Source organism: Ptychodera flava, chromosome 18, assembly GCF_041260155.1.
Source record: "Ptychodera flava strain L36383 chromosome 18, AS_Pfla_20210202, whole genome shotgun sequence".
NCBI classification, from domain to species: Eukaryota; Metazoa; Hemichordata; class Enteropneusta; family Ptychoderidae; genus Ptychodera; species Ptychodera flava.
The window spans coordinates 4,011,734-4,032,570 of NC_091945.1; the positions used below are offsets into that span (position 1 = coordinate 4,011,734).

At 37.0% G+C, this 20,837-nt stretch overlaps 2 protein-coding genes across 2 annotated transcripts in view; one reads left to right on the forward strand and one right to left on the reverse strand.

Moving 5' to 3' along the window:
- The window catches only part of LOC139116693 (uncharacterized), a 559,130-nt gene that overhangs the window by 471,054 nt on the left and 67,239 nt on the right, over nt 1-20,837 (forward strand). The window lies entirely within an intron of this gene.
- Nucleotides 4,631-17,584, reverse strand: LOC139116668 (normal mucosa of esophagus-specific gene 1 protein-like). The gene is made up of 5 exons (XM_070679249.1): nt 17,325-17,584; nt 16,380-16,447; nt 6,614-6,702; nt 5,884-5,944; nt 4,631-5,381 (listed from the first exon to the last, which is right to left on the reverse strand). The coding sequence occupies exons 2-5, from the start codon at nt 16,416-16,418 to the stop codon at nt 5,292-5,294; spliced, it is 279 nt and encodes a 92-aa protein (XP_070535350.1). The 5' UTR covers nt 16,419-16,447; nt 17,325-17,584; the 3' UTR covers nt 4,631-5,291.

Here is a 20,837-nt window from a genome sequence, read left to right on the forward strand (position 1 = left end):
AATTTCTATGTAATGTCAGCAAACTTATATCAATGTTTATTTTTCTGTTCCACTTATTGCTGTATATTTATCATTTGCAGTCTTTGCAGTGACACTTTTTATAAGAAATGTCGTTTCATACAAAGTGTTTGCAAGTTTAACCATTTTGCAGCCTTGTCGGCAGTAAATGTTTGTATGATGTCATAGCCTACAGGTCACCATGGGGTCAAGGTTGAAAAGGTTATTGAGTTCAAATTATTCCACCATGTGTAGAGTATAATGTATCAGTAAATGCTTTGAGAGTTACCACAAGCAAATTATTTATTTTAATATTTAGATTTTTTTTATATCCAGGTAATTATTTAGATTGTAGACATCTTGTTCAGAATAAATTCATTAATTTTTAGAAATCCAGTGAATTGTGTCTTTTCAGATTCTTTTCATCAAATCTTTTCATCAAACCATACAACACAGACTGTGGTAATGGTCCTTTATTGATATACATTTCTATGGTTTCTAAATTCCTTTATTGTAAAAAATCTTTAACGTAAAACTGTAAATAATACACTTTGGTGTATTTCTAATTGCCACATTGAGAACTGCCAGATTTAAGAACTCTCTCACCATTGTATATCATGCTGTTGTCATGAGAGGATAAGATGATTGAATAGTCATACATTTGGATATAAATGATAAAAAATGTGTTCTGCTTGTTCAGTGAAGTAGCAGATTATGAATGCAAAAACTATTTTCAAAGCATACACAATCAGGACACAAGCATTTGCAAGAACAAGCAATGATATGGTATCTGAACTGTGGGCACACATACATCGTACACAAAACCTGAATACACAGTCATATAACTTTTCTTTGAACAAATTTGTCTTGGATCAATTAATGACGCCATCGTTCATCATTGCTCACATGTGAACCACAGAGGATGGATTTTAATCAATTTTACATCACGTGTTCATTACACATTTGCACTGCACCTCACTCAGAGCTGCAATGGATTCAAAGAATATGACTTCCCTCTGTGTTCAAATCTAGGAGTGAACTTTCTTACCGGGTAGTACCAAATGTCACATGTTTTGGACATGTATCTGAAAACTAAGTTGTTCTTTTCCAACACTATTACAACAAACTGTCCATTATCTATATTCTTAAGTTATCTGACCTGGCTCTCTGACCAACAAAAATTTCAGTGTTTCTTTTGTTTTCACATAGACCCTAGAGAAAAACTAGGGTCTGTGGTTTTCACCATGCAGCATGATTGTGAATCCCAATCAAAGTTCTTACTTGTGTTAAGGTAGAATGCGCCTCGGGGACAGATATTCAGACTCTCAAACTTTCGCACTTCTCTTTCTGATCTACAACTTGTAGGGGTTCATTTTAAAGCTCTTGGTATGAGAAAACTTTTCACTGGATTATTTTTTTGAAATTCGAAAATACTACTTTTTTCCATAGAGTTAAAAAAGGGATGGCGGCCATTTTGAATTTTAATATCAGTAAATCTTGGGTCATTTGTTTCTCTAGTACCAAAATTTGCACAGTGACCCCCGAATCATTCTTGATTTTGAAAGTGAATGGTTGAAAGATTCCTTAAGGAAAGTTTGAGCAAAAGTTTCAATCTTTCACTTTCAAGGCGCATACGACCTTAAGCCTTGTATAAGTTTGAAATAAATGCAATACAATACTGGTAGTTACATTTCTTAAAGAAAACTTGATTGATTAAGTGGTAACAGATTATTGCTCTCTAGCTCATTGATGGCACACTTTTGATCAAAGCATGACACCTAGACCAGGGATCAGGGTCAGGGTATTGCTTTTACTGACATGTTCGGATATAGTCAAGTTGGACAGTGATTTGAACTCTCATCAAGCAGTGAGAATTCAACCTCCTGTCAATGCAAGAACAGTAAAATGAACAAAGTTAACCCATTACCAACCATGAAGACGTGTGAAAATTCATTTCATAAAGAAAGCTCTATCAGCTTAAAATCTTGAAGATTGAGAGTGATCAGTCTCTTCTTCCCACATCACTCTATTAACTATTATATCTAAATTATTGCACATTATTTTATAGCTTTGTCGATGCCAGTGAATTTTGTGATGTCATATTCTCAGATTATTACAGATAATATATGTATCCGATTATCCAGTATTGTGACTTGGATGTTTTCTACATTTACAAAATTACTGACTGGTAATGCCAAAACTATAAAATAATAGCAATAATGTACCCCTTCCTTAGCCATAATGGACTCAAGAAAACTTTGCACTCCAGAATGTGCGAGGCAGAGCCGAGTACATTATGGCGTGCAAAGTTTGCTTTCGTCCATTATGGGCCAGGAGGGGGTACATTATTGCTTAAGTCACTTTGCAAGCAAATATTCACTTTGACCTCTATAGAAATTCAGGAACTTGTCAATCTTTGCCCCTATCATGGTAATTGTGAACCTGTTGAAAAATCTGAACAGGTCCAAAAATTCTTTAAAGGGACACAGTCGGCCATTTTTCATGAATTTTGTTTGAGACAAGATACTACTTATATTGTTTGACATGTTGAAAGATACTGAATAAATGGGTGACCATGCATATATTCGACCCCAATACATAAAACCATACCGAAAATGAATTAACGGTCATGCATTAATTCATTTTCGCAGTGGTTTCATGTATCGTGTCCAAAACCGGGGTCGAATATATGCATGGTCACCCATTCATTCATTATCTTTCAACATGTCAAACAATATAAATAGTATCTTGCCTCAAACAAAATTCATGAAAAATGGCCGACTTTGTTCCTTAAAATCGATATACCTAAATACTGAAGTATTTTCAGCAGTTTAGTAATCTATACATTTTGTGTTCTACCATGGAAGCATATTCAACTTCTCAGCTGCTTTTCACAACACGTCCAATATCAATGGTATTGTTGATAATTGGATTCTAGTCTTAACAAATTGAATACCAGGTATTGCAACATGATTTTGGTTGCAAGGTTAATACTCTGTATTGCAATATATTTTAAGAAGAAAAAGAAAACTTGATGCTCCTCTAGAGTAAAATCACATTAAACACTTTCCACTTTAAACTCCGGCTCGAAACGAGGTGTTGAGAAGATTATGAGGCGTTTCTGTCTTTTGTCTTCTTTTGAAATTGTAATCATAATATAATATGCAGTGTTTTTGCCCAGGAATTGTAAAGGTGGGACACAGTGTCCCATGATTGTTAAAATAGGGGGACACTGAGTTACAAAACCATTGAATATTTGTAGTCTTGACGTCCTAAATGCTAGCTTTGCTACGTTCAAAACTTTAAAATCAATTTGCAAACCACGAGCATGTTCTTCTTTCCTAGTTATATCTTAATGTGCAGTAGCTGTAGCAGTAGAATTAACTTAAGAAAGTACTCCGTTATCTCAAGGTGTACAAGCAATTTTAACGACGCCTGCGAAGCAGACCCACACATTGATTTGTTCAGTTCAACTTCTACATTTCATAGACTTTTCTATATTATTTTCGAATTCTCTTTCGTGTGAATATCGTTTCTTATTTTGTCCTTGTTGTTGTTTTTGTTTTACTTTGTTTTTGTACTTTGTTCAGTTTCATCTTTTTGTATAGTTGATTTTACTGTGTCTGTGAAAGGGCCTCTGGTCCATTGGTTTACTGAAGTAATAAATAAAAAAATATATAAGTATTCTCGTCACAAGTTTCAAGTGAAGTTTTACATAATCAAACGTTGATTGTTTATGAATTGTCAACGTTATTTAGATTATGCAAAAGTTAAACATAACTGAATTGAAAGATGAGAATATTTTATTTATTAAACATTGTTGGTTGATTTTAAAAGTCAACATGGTAAAATGGTTGACGTTTGATCGAGAAAGAAACACTTTACGATTGAAATGCGTTCCTTTCTCTGAAAATTTCAACGTCAAAGATATGGAATTGTTGCATCGTTTGACAGGACAAGAATACGACCAAGCGTTTGAAAGAATGCTGTAGTTAGTAATGGGGGACGGGATGAAAACATACTTATCGAGAACTGGTTACCCTGTACGCATCAAATGTCTACACGGCATGATGTTTGAAACCAGATTTCCATGAGATTCCAATGGAATAATATTCAATGCCCCAAACATCATTTGGTTGTGCATTAAAGGGACAAAGTCGGCCATTTTTCATGAATTGTGTTTGATACTAGATACTACATATTTTATTTTGTTTGACATGAAACCATCGCGAAAATGAATTAATTGTCATGACCATTAATTCATTTTCGCGATGGTTTCATTTAATGTGTCTAAAACCGGGGTCGAATATATACATGATCACCCATTCATTCAGTATCTTTCAACATGTCAAACAAAATATGTAGTATCTTGCATCAAACAAAATTCATATAAAATGGCCGGCTTTGTCCCTTTAACGCTATCCCTGTGTGCCTTATTCACGAATTCCCAGCACACTAGCTCACAGCAGAGACGAGTTACAGATGAAAGTAATATTCCCGTGTCGTTCATTGTAACAGAAAAACATGTCTTTTACAGCTTGGAAAAATTAACTCGTATAAGATTTTTGCCGCCGATGTCGCCCTCTAGTGTTAGACACAGCTTCTGGGGAAGTTAAATAATGACACAAAAAGGTAAACTGAAATAATTATTTTATTCAATATTAACACATTTATTGTCCAATTTATATCATTTATGTTTGACATATAAATACATATTTGCTTTTTATTATTTATTTCAGACAAGAGAAAGTTTGGAGCACCGTAAGTTTAGTACTACTACCATTGTGTCTAGCTGTCTCGTTCCCTGCTCTGCCATGATATTGGTTGGTGGCAACTCAGTGGATTATATAGTCCACCAACTATACAAACCATTGAGATACAAAACCCTCTAATTAATGCATCTAATGCACACCAAGGATAATGGACGAAACATTAAATGTTGTTGTTTCTTTCAATCAAAGACAAGAATTGCAAACGTGCATGGCCATCATTGGTTATGTGTCAGATATTGTTAGGTACAATGTGTCAGTTTTGCTTTGCTTTACGTAACACATTACTCGTTACTTGTTGTGGAGTCATGTTCATTGAGAACAGCTAGCTAATAAGAAAGCGACCGGTGCGTAGTTGTCACCAAAGTATTCTTCGGTACGACATAAGTCATCATTAAGAAAGTGATACAACCCTCAGTGTGTAGAAAGCGCTCTGGTCTACGAACAAAATAGACCAAGAATTGTACAAAATCAATGCTAGGCATTACAAGCAGTCAAATAATCTTCGCTCTTCTTAACGTCAGTTTAATGTCTTGGATGGGGCGGTGAGCCAATTTCCTTACGGAGCTTTTCAAGCTGTTCATCTGGTACATACTTCTGTCCAAGTGTCAGCAGCTGCAATGATCAACGAGAGAAAGGTTTGTAAAGTTTCTACATGGATAGTAAATCAACACAAGTGGGTTAAGACATAATATCGCACAGCTATTCAATTATACATCAGTTTGTAAAGTATGCCGGTATGTCCAGCTTGGTTTACTTCCATAATCTGTGGATGATTGTGTTTGGTATAAATAACGAGGCTAGTACCAATTTGTCAACTAAGTTTACAATATAGAATAACTTACATCGTTGTCACATTAATGCGTAAAGTAGCTACAACATTAACCTTCAGAGAAGCGTTGAATTAAAGACGCACATATTAATATCAAATGAAACGGTGTTGTTGTGGTTGTTGTTTTTTGTTATTTTCTTTGGTTTCGCCTGTAGAACCACGGACAGTAGAAGCTGCTGTCTAGAGTACAACGCTGCTTTTACTGACCTATAAGCATAGATCCAGCATGCATCTTTTGAGAAGGAACCAAATGATGGCGCCCTCATTGGACACTGTTATATTTACCTTTTGTGGTTTGTTAGGATCAATTTTGTAGTATGGAAATGGATTTTTCGTCTTACGGATTCTGAAAAGAAAATTTGCAGTGAACCATGAGATTATTAAAGAACCATGTTAGTGCAAAAAAATTCCAATGAAATGGTGGCGAACATTCTTGAGTATTCTGCCACTTCAATGGCAGAGGTTATTTTTATACAAAACAATTTTGTGATACGACCAGGGTAAAAATTCCATACGTAGTGTTTTGATTATCCACTGACCTCATGGAGGTTACCGGTTAGGTATTTGTTGCTGCAAACACGAAGAGAATGATATCATACTACAAGAATGATAGAGTTGCTAGAAGCCTTCGTTCGGAAGGAGTTGCGCAAGTAACATTTTCAATGCAAAAATTGATGGATTTAGATTTTTATCGATCCTTTCGTTCCAGAATTTCATTTGTGAAATAACTTTTGATAAAGCCACGTAGTCAAGATACGAATGTTATTTTACCAACGATGTCTGGCAATCAAGATAAGATCGGCAAACATGGACGGCCATTATTGAAAATCAATAATTGGTAAATGAGCTAATGTCCACAAACAGAAAATGAGCTCCTTTCACGACAATTACACTGATTGGCTTGCAGCCTATCATTCGTCGACAATTTTGTTTGTCACGTTCAGGTTGATTATTTTGTAAACCAAACTACTTTCATGCTGTTTGTTTTGTAAACCAAATCTTATTTGCTACTTACACGACATCTGTCTTTTGGTATGCAAAATAAAACATGGCTGACGTTGACATGGTAACCGAACAGGACACAATTGTAACCAATGGCACCAGCTGAAATGAACACAGAGAATACGAATGTCAATTCACGCAAACAAAAACAAGCAACAATGATCTATTCACTACAAGAACAATTTTCTTTTGAAAGCAATGACTAAACTTTTAGGTTGTGACCTCTGGTGAGATTTGGGACTTTTCGCTTAGGGAGCCTTCAGTAATTACAGGGGGGTGGGCCGGGGGAATTTCGCGAACACCTGTACCGTAAAATGTGACCCTCCCCCTATCCTCCTGTCTAAAATGTGCCCTCCCCCTTGTCCGACATTCTAAAACTTGACCCCCCCCCCCCAACCACTGCGGTATTCTCCCGGGAATAACTAAAACAGTATCAGCTAATTTACATAACAATTGGTTCAATTGTTATGTTAGGGACAAATTACAGAGGGGAGGGCTGGTGTTTTTGGAGGGACAGTCGCAATTTATCACGCAAGAATTTTTGAAGAGATATGGTATTTCATACAGTTTAGGGAGGGTCACCATATTTTGTGCAACTATAAGAAGGCAAGATGTAGCTGATTTAGTGCTTCATCCAATAATATCAAATCATAAAACATGGAGTCTATCAGGCAATTATCGACAATTTACCCCACAAAACATGCTATATCTGTATTTTATATATGTTTGATAATGTATTTAAATGTACTTTGCTTGAATGGGGAAGTAAAATGAACATTCGGGTACAAGAAATTGATTTCTGAATTTCTTCTAAAAAGTTGGTTCACTATCCTAGTGTTTATGATGAAATTATGAACAGTTTTTTTCCAATACAAAAATAGGTAAATCTTTGCATTTGTGTACTCTGATTATTGATATTAATTTTCTTGATTAGACTAGAGTGGTTACAAGTCTAAGGTTGTGTAAGAAATTTGATTTTGGAATTTCACCAAATGTCCTTCAATACACTATGCATTGGGGTCTATGATGAAACTATGAATAATTTTTTTCAGTACAAAATTAGATAATCTGTGCATTTATGTATGCTTGATTATTAGCTCATATTTGGTTTTATATATAAATACCAAAAAGAGCTTATATGAAGAGTCTGAGTGGCGTCTGTGTCTGTATATTTGTGGTATGTGCGGATGTATGTCCGTCACACGCAAAGGCTCCCATACCGCCAAGCTACCGTCTCAGTATTTGGTGTACAGGTAGATGTAGGGGTTGAGATGTGAATTTGTTCAAATGAACACATCAGTGTCAAAAATGTGCAAATGAGGTAAAAAAAGCGAAATTCTGAACAGCTTGATACAGGCCAACTCCACTGACTTGAGTCATTTCCTGTCATTGTTTATGAACTGTTACATATTAACAGACCTTCTCAAACCATAGACAGTAGAGGGGAGGAAGACCGTCAGTAGAGGGGAGGAAGACCGTCTATGGTCAAACTAGGGGGGCTAGCTGCCTTTCTGCTATGCATGTTGCTAAAGTTGACCTCCAGTACCTAAAGTTTCGGACCTTAATTACTTTTGTCATTCTTGTTTTTCTGGTTAATATTTCTTGTTGTTTTTCTGGTTGTACTGTGCAGAAATCATTGTCATAACATCAACGTAGAATTTTCCTGCACTGAACAGATAGAAACAACATTTATTGTTGATCTTTGGTACCCATACTGGTATATACCAATTCTGATCAAATTTGAGCGACACCGTATAATTGCGGTATTTTTTACATTATTGTTCTTGATTAGACTAGAGTGGTTACAAGTCTATGGTTGAGTAAGAAATTTGATTTTGGAATCTCACCAAATGTCGATTCATTATGCATTGCCGTCTATTAGTGTGTGCGTATTTTGTTGGTGATTTCCTATTCAGGAAATATCACACGGACAATCAAAGTTTTGGCCATAATATCAGCTTCTGTCAAAAGTGACCCTCCCCCCAAGATAGGTTTATAAAAAGTGACCCTCCCCCTTGAACTGTTTTCTAAAAAGTGACCCTCCCCCCAATTCCCCCGCCCACCCCTCCCTGTAATTACTGAAGGCTCCCTTATGTTTTTTCTCTTGTCAAATTTAAACATTCTATTTCAAAGTTTGGCTCGGAGGCGAGTAAGGAATACTGGTATCTTACAGTCTGCATATAAAGGCAACCGATTAGTATTTTTCCCTTATCGACAGTTGCCCTTCGCCGTGTATCATGCAGAGACTAGGAATGCCTAAGTCAGTCACTCCACTCTGAAATACCAAAGACAGAAGGAGGATACGGCGATTGATACGGGGTGTTATGGAACATCTGGGTCAACTCTGCATCGCTCAGTACAACTCTGATGGAATTCCACAAATAAATGTTTGAACAAATATTGCAATGAGATTATATAGGCCAAATAATAAGATAAAAAGTGGAAATAACGATTACAATCCAATAAGTAACAAAACAGCATCCACACATGAGACTATTTTATTGACAAATATGCAATATACTAAAACACGTTGTTAATGAAATTATCGTTATTATTTGGCACTCTTTGACAGCAGAGACTATTCTTTAAACTGAATACGCCTCCTCACTTCAACGTTTTAGAAGTGTGGATATTACGACGTGTGTAAGGCTGGCGATGTCGGATTTACCTTGACCTATGTACACGCTAATACTACTTTTTTCGCCAAAGCGGCGACAGCTAATATTTGTCACAAAACACCAATACATTGTCGCGGACTGTAACACTTCTGGGGATTTAAAAAATTAAAAAAGTATTGATTTCTATGCGACAAATATTAGGTTTAAGACCTTAATTTCAAAAGTCTATTTTAGTCACTTTGATAAAATATGATGCATACAATTTTTTCAGAGCAAGATAATTATTTTTCAGATTTTCCCCCAAATTTTATAAAAACCTCTATCCAATAAAATGTTGTGTCCATTTGGTCTAAAATTATCCAAAAAATATATAAAAATTATAAAAATTGGTATAGTGTTGCACTGAAATGTTGGTGGGAATAATTACAACTCTCAAGGGATTAATAGGCTTTAGGTATGTGACAACATTTCGGCCAGAAAGCGCCACTAACAGGTGTATCGGGTATAGGGTCAGGTTTACAATGCTATTCCCTTACAAATAGCATGTATAGTACTAGTGGCAATTCACTATTGTTATCGTGTTCTCTTGTTCGGTACTCACATGATTTTTTTTATTTCTTTAGACTCTCCTTGGTAACAGAACGAAACTGGACGAGAGATAATTTATGAGAAAAGTCAGATCCCTCTCGGTTTGACCTCTTTGGTACTGATTCAGAATAAACATTACTCGGTGTAATCATAGTTTACAAAGTCCAGCAGTATTATATTTGCTTCGTGTTTTGTTACAAACAACAATAGAGGCGGCCAAGTGTTGCACATTGAGGTCATACTATAGGTTTAACAAGAGCCTGAGGTACAATGCATTGCAATGGAGAACAACGACTGACCAGTACCGTCCTTGGTAACTTTACATATGCATGTTTGGGCTCATTTGATTCGATTTCACGACTCGACTATTCGAAAGCCGCCGTGAACTGGAACGAAACACGTACACATATTTGACCTGCAATGTTTGTTCTCTTATACTAAGTTTTTTATGATGTCTGAGATATTCATCAACAATGACAAGACACACTGCAGGCAAATACATGTTTTGTTTTGTTTTTATCAATTACGTGTTAAACGTTTGGGACAATGCCAGAAATGTAAGTTGTTTGAATTTGCTCGAAACAGTGTCAGATCTTATAACTCTTTTCTCAAGCTCTCACTCTGTGAGGTCTTTGTAAAGTGGTAAACTTTATACGCACACTAAAGATAATTTTACCATTGAATTCAAGGCGTCACAAAATACTGTTCAGAACAAACCAGCGTGTTTGTACACAACATTTGAGGGTCATGAAAATAACAACCACGCGAAAGCGACGAATCCTAGTTACACCCATGAAGTCAGACTATGTCTGTAAACATGTAGACACGCTGGACAGCTATGGTCATCGGTTCGACTTACAAGTAACACAACAATCACCATAAGACCAAGGACACGTTGGAATTTACTGATGTCTATCTTTCTGCAAAACACTCTCATTTTTTTCATGGATCTATAACTTATCACATTCACTGTCGGGAGAAGTTTTGTTCTGTATTCGACAACAATTTGTCTATCTATGCCACGCGCATATCCAGAGATCACAATCAGAATTGTGCTTTGTTGTTTATATTCCCGTTGTCGTTGTTGTTGTTGTTGTTGTTGCTGTTGTCCTAAAATGGACAATACCTTCAACTTGTGATAATATTTTCACGACTTTCGTCATGGAAAACAATTACAGTTTCTACTTATTCTTCAAGACATGTACGTTGAAAAATAGAAAGTACTAATCTTGCAAAGACGATCCACTGTGTACTTCCGATACAGTGTCATCATTGACAAACTGTAGTCCAACTGAATTCTAGTCTGTACCATAGACCCTACAGTCTATGTCTGTATCAACATTCAGTTGTCAGTAATTAATTCGATATTACATACAAACAGACTGATATTGCAAGTTGAAGACTATAAATTTCGACATAATTTTGGCAGTGCAAAGTATTGTATTCTATAAAGAGAATAGCAATAAGGGAAAACACGTAATAAGCATCAGCTTTTTGAGCTTTAATCGAATTCTAAGTCGGGATTTGAAAGTAAAATGCGCCTCGAGGACGGATGTTAGGAAACACAAACTTTTACAATACCGTTTTGGTCTACCATTTCTTGGCAAGTTCATTTTGAAGCTCATTAGTTTTCTCCTGCTTAGTTTCTGTGAAAATCGAAAATTTAATTTTCCCTAAAGAGTAATATGGATGGCGACCGTTTTGAATTGAAAGAGTCAGCAAATATTGAGCAGTTTGTACTTTTAGTACACATTTTTGCATGATGACCCCTGATCATATTTCTTCTTGTTTCGATAGAGAGTGATTGAAAATTTCCTTGCTGAAAATTTGAGCGAAAGTTTAAGTCGTTGAGGCGTTTGCTTCCTTAAATTCGACCTACATATTCATTATGTGCCAGTAAAAATTATTTTACGAGCATTCTGAAAGTAGGACGAAAATAAGGGGTGAATAGATAGCAACAAGGGAAATATACCATGGCAAAGAAGTAGGACGGCCAGGTTGACATTTTGGTACAAATGATGTCCTGTGTGGTTGATGAGAAGGAGGTCAAGGGTCATGGAATAAATAACATTTACGAGTTCTCTCCGAAATTAGGACGCAGGGAAATTACAAACAACCTTGGACGGTAATGGAAAGCAAGTAAACACATAAATCAAGATTCTATCCCCTGCCATCTGTCCGTGCATAGAACAGAATCGAGTTTCAAGAACTAGTTTAACCACATGGTCGGTCACTCAAATAGAACAGGCCTCTAGTGAAAGCAATAAGCGTGGCTTGGCATCACATGTCAGGTTTTTAAACATTTTAGTGAGCTCGTAACGGATTTTACCACTCTTGGCGGAAGATAAGCAAGAATATTGTTATCAAAAATGCCATTCAGGGAATTTGTTCGATTTTATGAGTATTTATAAATATCCCTTAATGTAATGAAATATTTTTCCATAAGATAACATTCCTCATTTTTCATATCAGTATTAAAAGTGAAATAATGATAGTTGAGTTTCTGTAAAGCTGACTAGTTCTGCCATTTGATAACTATGCTTGGCAAGCTCGACGATGACTTCAGAAACCAATGATACTAAACATTCATGAGATCAGTAAAATCACGGCGAGAGGGTATACGCATCTCCGTAACAGACTAGAAAATCTTGGATTAAAAGTGAGTAACAGTGATTGGAAGCACTTTTAAGACAATCTGCATCATGAATGCTGTAGCTGACGTATTGCGTGTTTATGCAAATTTGTCCAAAAGTGGTGAATTATTGCACTACAGACAAAAATTAAAGTTATATTTAACATTCTCATGAGCTGGGATGAAAGAGATATAAGGTAATTTATTTGAAATGTTCAATAAATATTCAATAAGAAGATCAATTTTAAACCGAGAAATATCGAACATAACTCATTTTACTTCCATTTACCATCAAATCAAGCAAAATAAATAACATTGTTCCGGTAACATTCCTTTCTGAACATGTTATTAATTTATTCATTATTTATTTAATTATTTATTTAATTAATTTTGTATTTATTTATTTATTTATTTATTTATTTATTTATTTATTTATTTATTTGGTTTCTTTCACTTTGATGAGTATCGATCATCAGTATACCTTCCACACACTTTCTAGAAATACTCATTGTCACCCTTGACAGCAATCATCATCAGCATGTGCCTAGTAAAACCGTTTGTATTAATTTTAATATTTCAAGTTTAGAGCCAATTTTCTTGGAAGATTCATGGTGGTGTATATCATTAACGTTCAATATCATACGACAAGCCATTCACGGACGTCCAAATTTTCCTATACGTGTTCTTGATATACGTTTTGGGTCACGAAAGGGGATATATTATAGAAATGGCGGGATTTGATCATGGGCTGTTTCGTTATCCGAATCGCCCATACCTAACAACATAGACCAGTGTTCTCCTATATGCAGATTATTTTCGAGAGAAAAAACAACTGATATCGTTAGACAAAGTTTTCATGAAACGACGACAATGGCGATTTCCTCACATTTGCTGTATCACCGAGCAGACCGAGGTAGGAATCCGATGGCTATATAAGTTTCTGCATTACTCAAGCGTCAATGTTTTCAGTGTACGGTTCATAAAAATGTCAACTTGAAGACTTCAGAAATCCTTTTCGAACACGTTGAAGAAACTTTGCAATCATGACGTGCCGATATCCAACGATATTTAGCAGTAAAAGGTTGAGAGTTAGGGCAATCGGATCATGCATCATTAGAAACTGTATAAAATTTATAATTCTCGTACATAAGTAGCTGACTCTCAGTGTAATGTTGTGTAGTCTGAGCAGGCAGCCATATTGCTCAGAGCACATGTCGACGCCATGGATGTGCTGTCGTTTGCACCAGTTTGCATTTTGTGACTTTCTTTCAAATTCTCTTGCGGTTTACTCTTGTGTTCTCTCACATTTATGTAACTTATTGCTGCTCTTGAATATTCTAGATTGGTCGGCAAATCATGCCACGGGTATTAGAACGCTGTACAGTTTTCTTTGGCCATATTATAATTTTGTGAAATTTTGCCTTCGTTATAGTAAGCCAATTTTTTCTTTATACTTTGTGGTATTTGATTTATTTGTGTATAGATGTAAACTTATGTTTTGGTTTTGGTTAAGGATCTTACGTTCGTCAAGCAGTTCAATTCTTTCCAAAACATTGTTGTACGGCGAGCCGTGCTCGCTACGCTCATGATCAAAGGTCAACGATATCAGACGACATATGCTTCAGACTGCAACAATTCTTACATCATTCTTACAATAACATTTATACATGACACCTTCCTGCGAGTACATTTTGAAACAGATCAAATGCCCTTACTGTTATTGCGAGTTTCATAATTGGTTACCTAGCAACATAAGGATTCAAACTGACGAGAATTCCCTTGTCGCAAATATAACATATATGATAAAAGATTGTAAGCTATTAGCAAATAAATTGTTAGAAATGCATAAAATCTGAGATAACGTATTCTTTATGGTGATATCTATCTGTAATTTTATCAATAACAATTTTGTGCTTCAGGTGTCGTCCGATAAAATGGTAGACCTGTCCGCCATTTTGAACTGAGAACCGCATTCTCGTTAAAAGCTTTTCATACATTTGTCTACCTTCACCTTTGAGACAGGCACAAGTTGTATTATACGCACGTCGCTTTACGTTTGCTTAAGAGGGAATTTTCATTGGCCAAGCTTTCTATGAGGTTTCTATATTACTTGCAATGCCATGCAAAGATGAAGAGAAAACCAATTTCCAATTTATTTAGCTTCTAATTTCAGCGATGATTTATCACATCAGGTGATTCTTTATATTCGGACAGAAGTGGGACTCTGACATACTTTCTTAAATTTATAGTTGTGACCTGGCCATTTGCTCGTGTAATAAACTGTTTTTATGGCCGGTTTTGTGTTTGAACAATGTCGATCTCTATACTCTACTATATCACATTTATCATCCTGTCTCACATTAGAATTAAGAGTTCAATTGAACACAATTTACTAAGTTATTGATAACTCCGATCTTCCATGTCTGTACGACTACTAAACTCACAATACACAGCAGACGATAATTTAATGCAGAGCGTGACTCGTCTGAATAGGGGGTCTGAGCATGAGCTGCAGCCGCTCTCAGGTAGACATGCTAGTTAATCAGTCATTCTAAAAATATCTCGGCATTCAAATACGACCGTAGGTGAGAAAATATCAGAGTGAACTTCGTGAACCCGGAAATATTCCCGGTTGATGTCAATGAATGTTTGCTCAATATCATGTGCCAACACTGCTCCGTCATATTGGCGACGTTTCAATGATTTTAGTAAATATTTACTGTTAAGGAAACGAAAAAAACAAGTTGACATTATCGGGCGGTTGTCGACCCTATGTCAGAAATCTCTGGCGTATAACCGGTGTTTGCTAATGCCCCGCCTTCAAAGCTGTCTTTAAAACATGATAAAATGGTTGAATAAATCGTTTCATTTTGGAAAACGGCCATGTCCTGTGCGAATTTGAAATTCATTGTTAGTTTCGATTCCTCATAGATGCTAATGTAGGCCTAAAATATAAGGCATTACATTTTATGTGATATACCGAAGCAATTCCTGAACTTAATGTTCCTTCATTTTCAACAACGAATAAGTATATGGTATCTTTTTACCAAATGAACAGCAAAATGAAAGTTGTTGCGTTTTCACTTCGAAAGAAACATATCCGGATCCAGATCCTTATTGCCTTAAATAGTTCGAATGATGTCATTGCCACAAAGGATTGTGGGATAACGTCGCCGAGCAGCTGCCAACGGCCCTTTTTATATTTGTACGGGAATTTCCCTCTCGTGTCCGTTGCGAACGTCCCCGGTTCGGAGAAAAAAATTAAGTCAGTTGTTCACGGTATTTAAATTACTGAAAATCATTTTGTACAGTAAAAAGTCATGGTACCGTAAATTTGATATTCAAATTTTTGAATGAAATTGTTCAAGAGTTGTGATTTCATTGTTCTCACTTTACGCAGGAACAGACCAGAACGTAAAATTTGATGCATATTTCGTATGTGTTTCATATATTTGGAAAATATGTCCAAGTTTAGTTTGAACGCGTAAACGACAACTAGTGAGTATAGCGACTCGTTTGGACCTTGATACGAAGAGGACAAAGAAGTGGACCCAGGATACAAGTATTTGTTTACACCATGTTTGATGACGTTTGTTGGTGAACAGGGAGAATCATTGTTGCCGGCTGCACTGCACATGTTGTAGCGGCACAGAGTGTTTTCACTAAATTGCCTAGATATTTTGAATATTGACACACTGATACGCTTTCTATGGATGACTCAACAACTTCACATGGATTATTTCAAGTTAAAACTGCTGGTCGAAGTCCCGTAATATGTTTACTTTCGAGTTTTTTGAAGGCTTAGCGAAACGACGAGAGGCGCGAAAGGAATTCAGAATCGTCGTTATCGGCCTCATACTGTTTTACGGCAACGGACTGCCTTGCTCTTATCAGCAATACATTGATGATAATCTTCACTTATAATATAAGCTATACCTCACCTCATAGTTCTTTCGAAGTGCACGGAATATCATAGACATGGTTGCTTCTTCTTGTCACCGATGCTAAACTGAAAAAAGAACAAAGGCATTCGAAAGCTAAATAATTTGTAGGGTAACAGCGAGCAATCTTTATGTTAATTATAAATATGCCAGCTTTTTCTGCACTCGTAGGCAATATCTTGGAAGATTTTGATACAGAGTGGTTCATGATTGTAAAAGTCGAAGTCTGAAATTTCTGCGACTTTGGAGCGTTTAACGATGACGGCCATTGGCAGTGATGCATTTGCTACAAACAGCCTATCAATTGCGCTTTTCGTAGAACTGCTCGTAAATCAAGGTGAAGGCCCAGTCACAGTTGATCTCAACATTGAAATAGTTGTTCCCTCATAAAACCAATGATATCTCCAAAAGAGGAACTCGCTCTAAATGTTAAATGGGCGGACAACACTGTCGATTGCAAACAGACATACGAGCTTTAAACGCTGATAATAACATTTTCCGGTATAGTTGTCCCAAAGGCTGATTGAAATAAAATGTAACCCATTCGTTGCCTAAATTTTGCATTCCAAAGATATATAATAATCGTGATCGACTCAGAGGAAAGCATATTCTACCAGCGTATAGAAGTAGAATAGAGACCAGCATTTATGTGGGCCATATTTAAAATTTGTGGTTCTATAAAAAAAACAATGAAGAAATGGTCGATTTTAGCGCCAGACTTCTTGTGAGAATAATACAAATAGATCAAGGCTGTTCCATTTAAGGGGAGGTACCCACACCAAGATAATTGTCGATTGTTACATAGCTTGTAGGCACCTTCTGAAAATGACCATCAATTCCCAAAATACGCCCTCAGCAACGTTACTGTTATCGTCCAGGTGGCAAAACGGAACTCATCGGCATACACCACCGTCCAATATCTTAATATCATCAAGAATGACGTACCTTTATAGACAGACGCAAAGCAAATCAACGTGTTGTACTCAGTGTAGGTCTTGTAGTCGATGGATTGACTCTGAACCGAGCGAACACGTCTACCGCCGGTTTTGTGCCAGTTACGTGGGCATTCAAATGATTTCGCAGAAAATCACCATTGCAACTTCACGTATTTTCTGTCATCCTGTCAACTCATTCCGGAGATTATAAAAAAAGGCATAATTCGGTTGACAAGACCCCCAGTAGACAACCCGCCATTCGACACCTATGTCGAAGTCAACGTCCGATTGGTCAATACGTAACTACGTCAGACCCGCCCATGAATACTCGTAATAAAATAATCCACGAAATAGCTTGAAAGAATTTCACATAATTTCAAATTCACTTTCAAGAATTTTGTCGCCAAAATTCATGCCTTCCACATTATACATTTATGAAGCATTTTCCGTCGATGGTTTATATCTTTTTTCACAATTTCTTCCCCGATATCCACCTTGTTAGATTTTCCCATAAGTACTCAATGTTTGACGACTGTGCAGTCCTCGCCCACAATGCTTAACTCGGCGATTGAATTCGTCGGACCGACCAATAAGAGCATTTCTCGAAGCTTCATTTCGTCATCCCATCCAAAAAAAACCAACGACGGGGGATCGGCAACCTGTGTTGATGTCCCCGCCTATGTAATAAATTTTAGTCGATCGTCGCTACTCGACGCAGCTGTGTGATTTTTACCATCGACACCAGAAGAAACCGCATTATTGGACCGATAGACGTCGACATGTGAACAACTTTGTACTTCCATCACGTATCTGTTTCACAGGTAAGTTAAAATGAAATTCTATTTTATTCTATTTTGTGTAATCAGGCCTCTGAAGATACTAATACAGATACTATCTATTCGCAATCTGGGCTGAAATCGCATTTGGAATTGAAAAAACATTTTTGACATCAATTGAAATAATCAAATTTTCAGATGATCTAGATAGAAAAGAAGACAAAGTAAAACTGTTTCATTAAATTACGTCTTCGATGATACTAGTTATATTACGTTACTTACTGGCGCTGACATGTAAAACCTGGCAAACAGTATAGACATTCCAAATGTCTTATATGAGTAAGTGTTACTAATGATAAGCTGAGTTATGCCGAAACTAAACACCCGTCAACGGAAGAAATGACTTCCCTGTCCCTGTTCGTCGGGAAAGATTGTGGAGGCCTCACAGATATGGATGTGAACTTCCTTAGATTTTGACTGTCTCAACTGGAAAGTAGGGATACCACCCGGTGACAGTGTACTCTTACAGAAATACTCAGAATACTAATTGACTATGTACTACCAGACCTGAAATGCTGATTTTGGCTTCAGATGCAGATGATGCAGTTTTAAAGCCATACTTTCGTATATGTTAGTGTTAGAATTCAGGCCGAAAATTTCTGAAACACTTCGTGATTTGTAAGCCGCCGGTTTGGTTTCGCTGATACAGGCAGAATACTCCTGATCCTGTAGGAGATGTTACCGCGTAGAAACTCCACTCAATCAATCCTTCCCGTCATGCTCCTCATCGTCTGAGAAAAGAGTGAATCTGACATCAAAACCGAGTCATGGACGTGAAAAAGGGAAATATGAGTAAAATTAAAAGGTGCGACGCCGAGACAGCATTTCTGTAATCGAGACGGCCATGCGAATAACGCAATCGTAAGCCTACATGATGACGTCATACGTGAGCGTCACGCTTTCTCTACTTACAAATCCCTTCACGTGCATCGGTCTTTGAACTTACAACTTTCTTAAATCGAAAGTGAAAAGTTACGTTGTACGTGACTTTTGAATCGGAAAAAACATCTTGAGCAAGAGGTTTTCTGTACAGTAAATGATAAAGAGAAAAATAAGAAGCGATATGACGTATGAACACTATTTTGAGTTCTCAGTCAGCAGAGAGTCGGTGCAGTTATAGCAAGTGATGAAAGTGAATTACTGGTACTCTACTTCTGCTGGTGCTCCGCATTCCAATCTTTGCAGCGACTTCGTTATACATCTCTGAGTGATGAAAGCTCCTACAACGACAGAACTGAGTTGAACATACTCTCATTTGGAACGAGAAGTTGCGAGATATTTATCAAATAATGAAATTTACCACTGCGCATCGAATAATGACATTATCAACGACACAACGATATTAAAAATCGCGATACTACCAGGTTTATGTATTGCAGGAGTATTATTAGAAATAGATATACATATAGCCATCTACACGCTGTGAACTCTTATGGCTGATGATCTTAACTCTGCGATCTAGTTGCCATGCAAACACACAACGCAGAAAGGATGTTGCTAGGTGTCATCCCAATATGCTTGACCTTGCGACAAGGCAAGCCGTCATTATCTTGTGATAACGTTGATATTAATAAATTTGGGGCAGCTGCGATTTCTTTCAGGAAAATATGAGATACTAAAGTAAGTTAAGTTTCAGCGATAAAGTTTCATTTCCTGTCTGTATTGACTTAGACAAGAATTTGTCAGAGGTTTTAATGCCGTCGTGGTCATCGTCGTTTCCAAAGCTAACTTCAGACAGAAATCATCCACTGTATGCTGGGACGGTCTGTATTATCTTTGTCCTCTGCTGTTTGGGCGCTCTACTGTTTCCAACTTTATCGGAACTTTAACTTACAATGTCATATGCGAACACGTCATGGTCGTTGAATACGATGGTTTTCAATCTGGCTCGAACCTACAACGCACGGTACCCAATCACCTAGCGGCAGAGGCCACAAACAAAACCGCTCGGCAAAATCCCCAATCTTGTCCGAGACAAAGACAATCATTGTGATTGATCTTTGACCAGGAGATTTGGATGATGACATCATATTTGTGTTTTGTTGTTATTCTGAACTGTCCTACTATACTGATATTGCTCCATAGCAGTGTCGACGAAGGCCTGAACAATGGTAATTGAGCGTACCCGGCTTTGGATTGTACTTTGTCTTGTGTGTTATTAATTAAGAGCTTAGCCAGGTTGGGTTTGACACGGAATACGTGCACATTCCTCAGCTCCTTGGCAGAGTTTCAATAACCACGCCAACCTTCCGTGACAAGGTGTGCTACTTCTAGCTTTATTTTTGAAAAGGTGCCGATGTGCTTTCATAAATTATCACCGAGCAAAAAGCGTATGAAATAGGGCGGACTAAATCACTAACAATGGGCAATCTCGCTTGAATTGTATCATTTACAGCCCACGCCGGAACCAACTCGTGATCGGAGAAGAAAAATGTATCAGAGTCGAATAGTTGACGCCTAAGGTATTCACTCATCCAACGTTTCTCCATTCGTAAATACGGGGAAAATGTTTTGCTTTGTTTGAGGTTTGCGCCTGCAGCTGTAAGACTGTCAGTTTCACCTGGCATCGAAAAACAGCTCAAAACGTAATGTCAACATGCTCCTTGTACCAAGTGGTGAATTGATAATAAATCTTTGATTTTATTATTTACAATTTGTTTTAACATGTTGTCGGGGTCGAGGGTTAC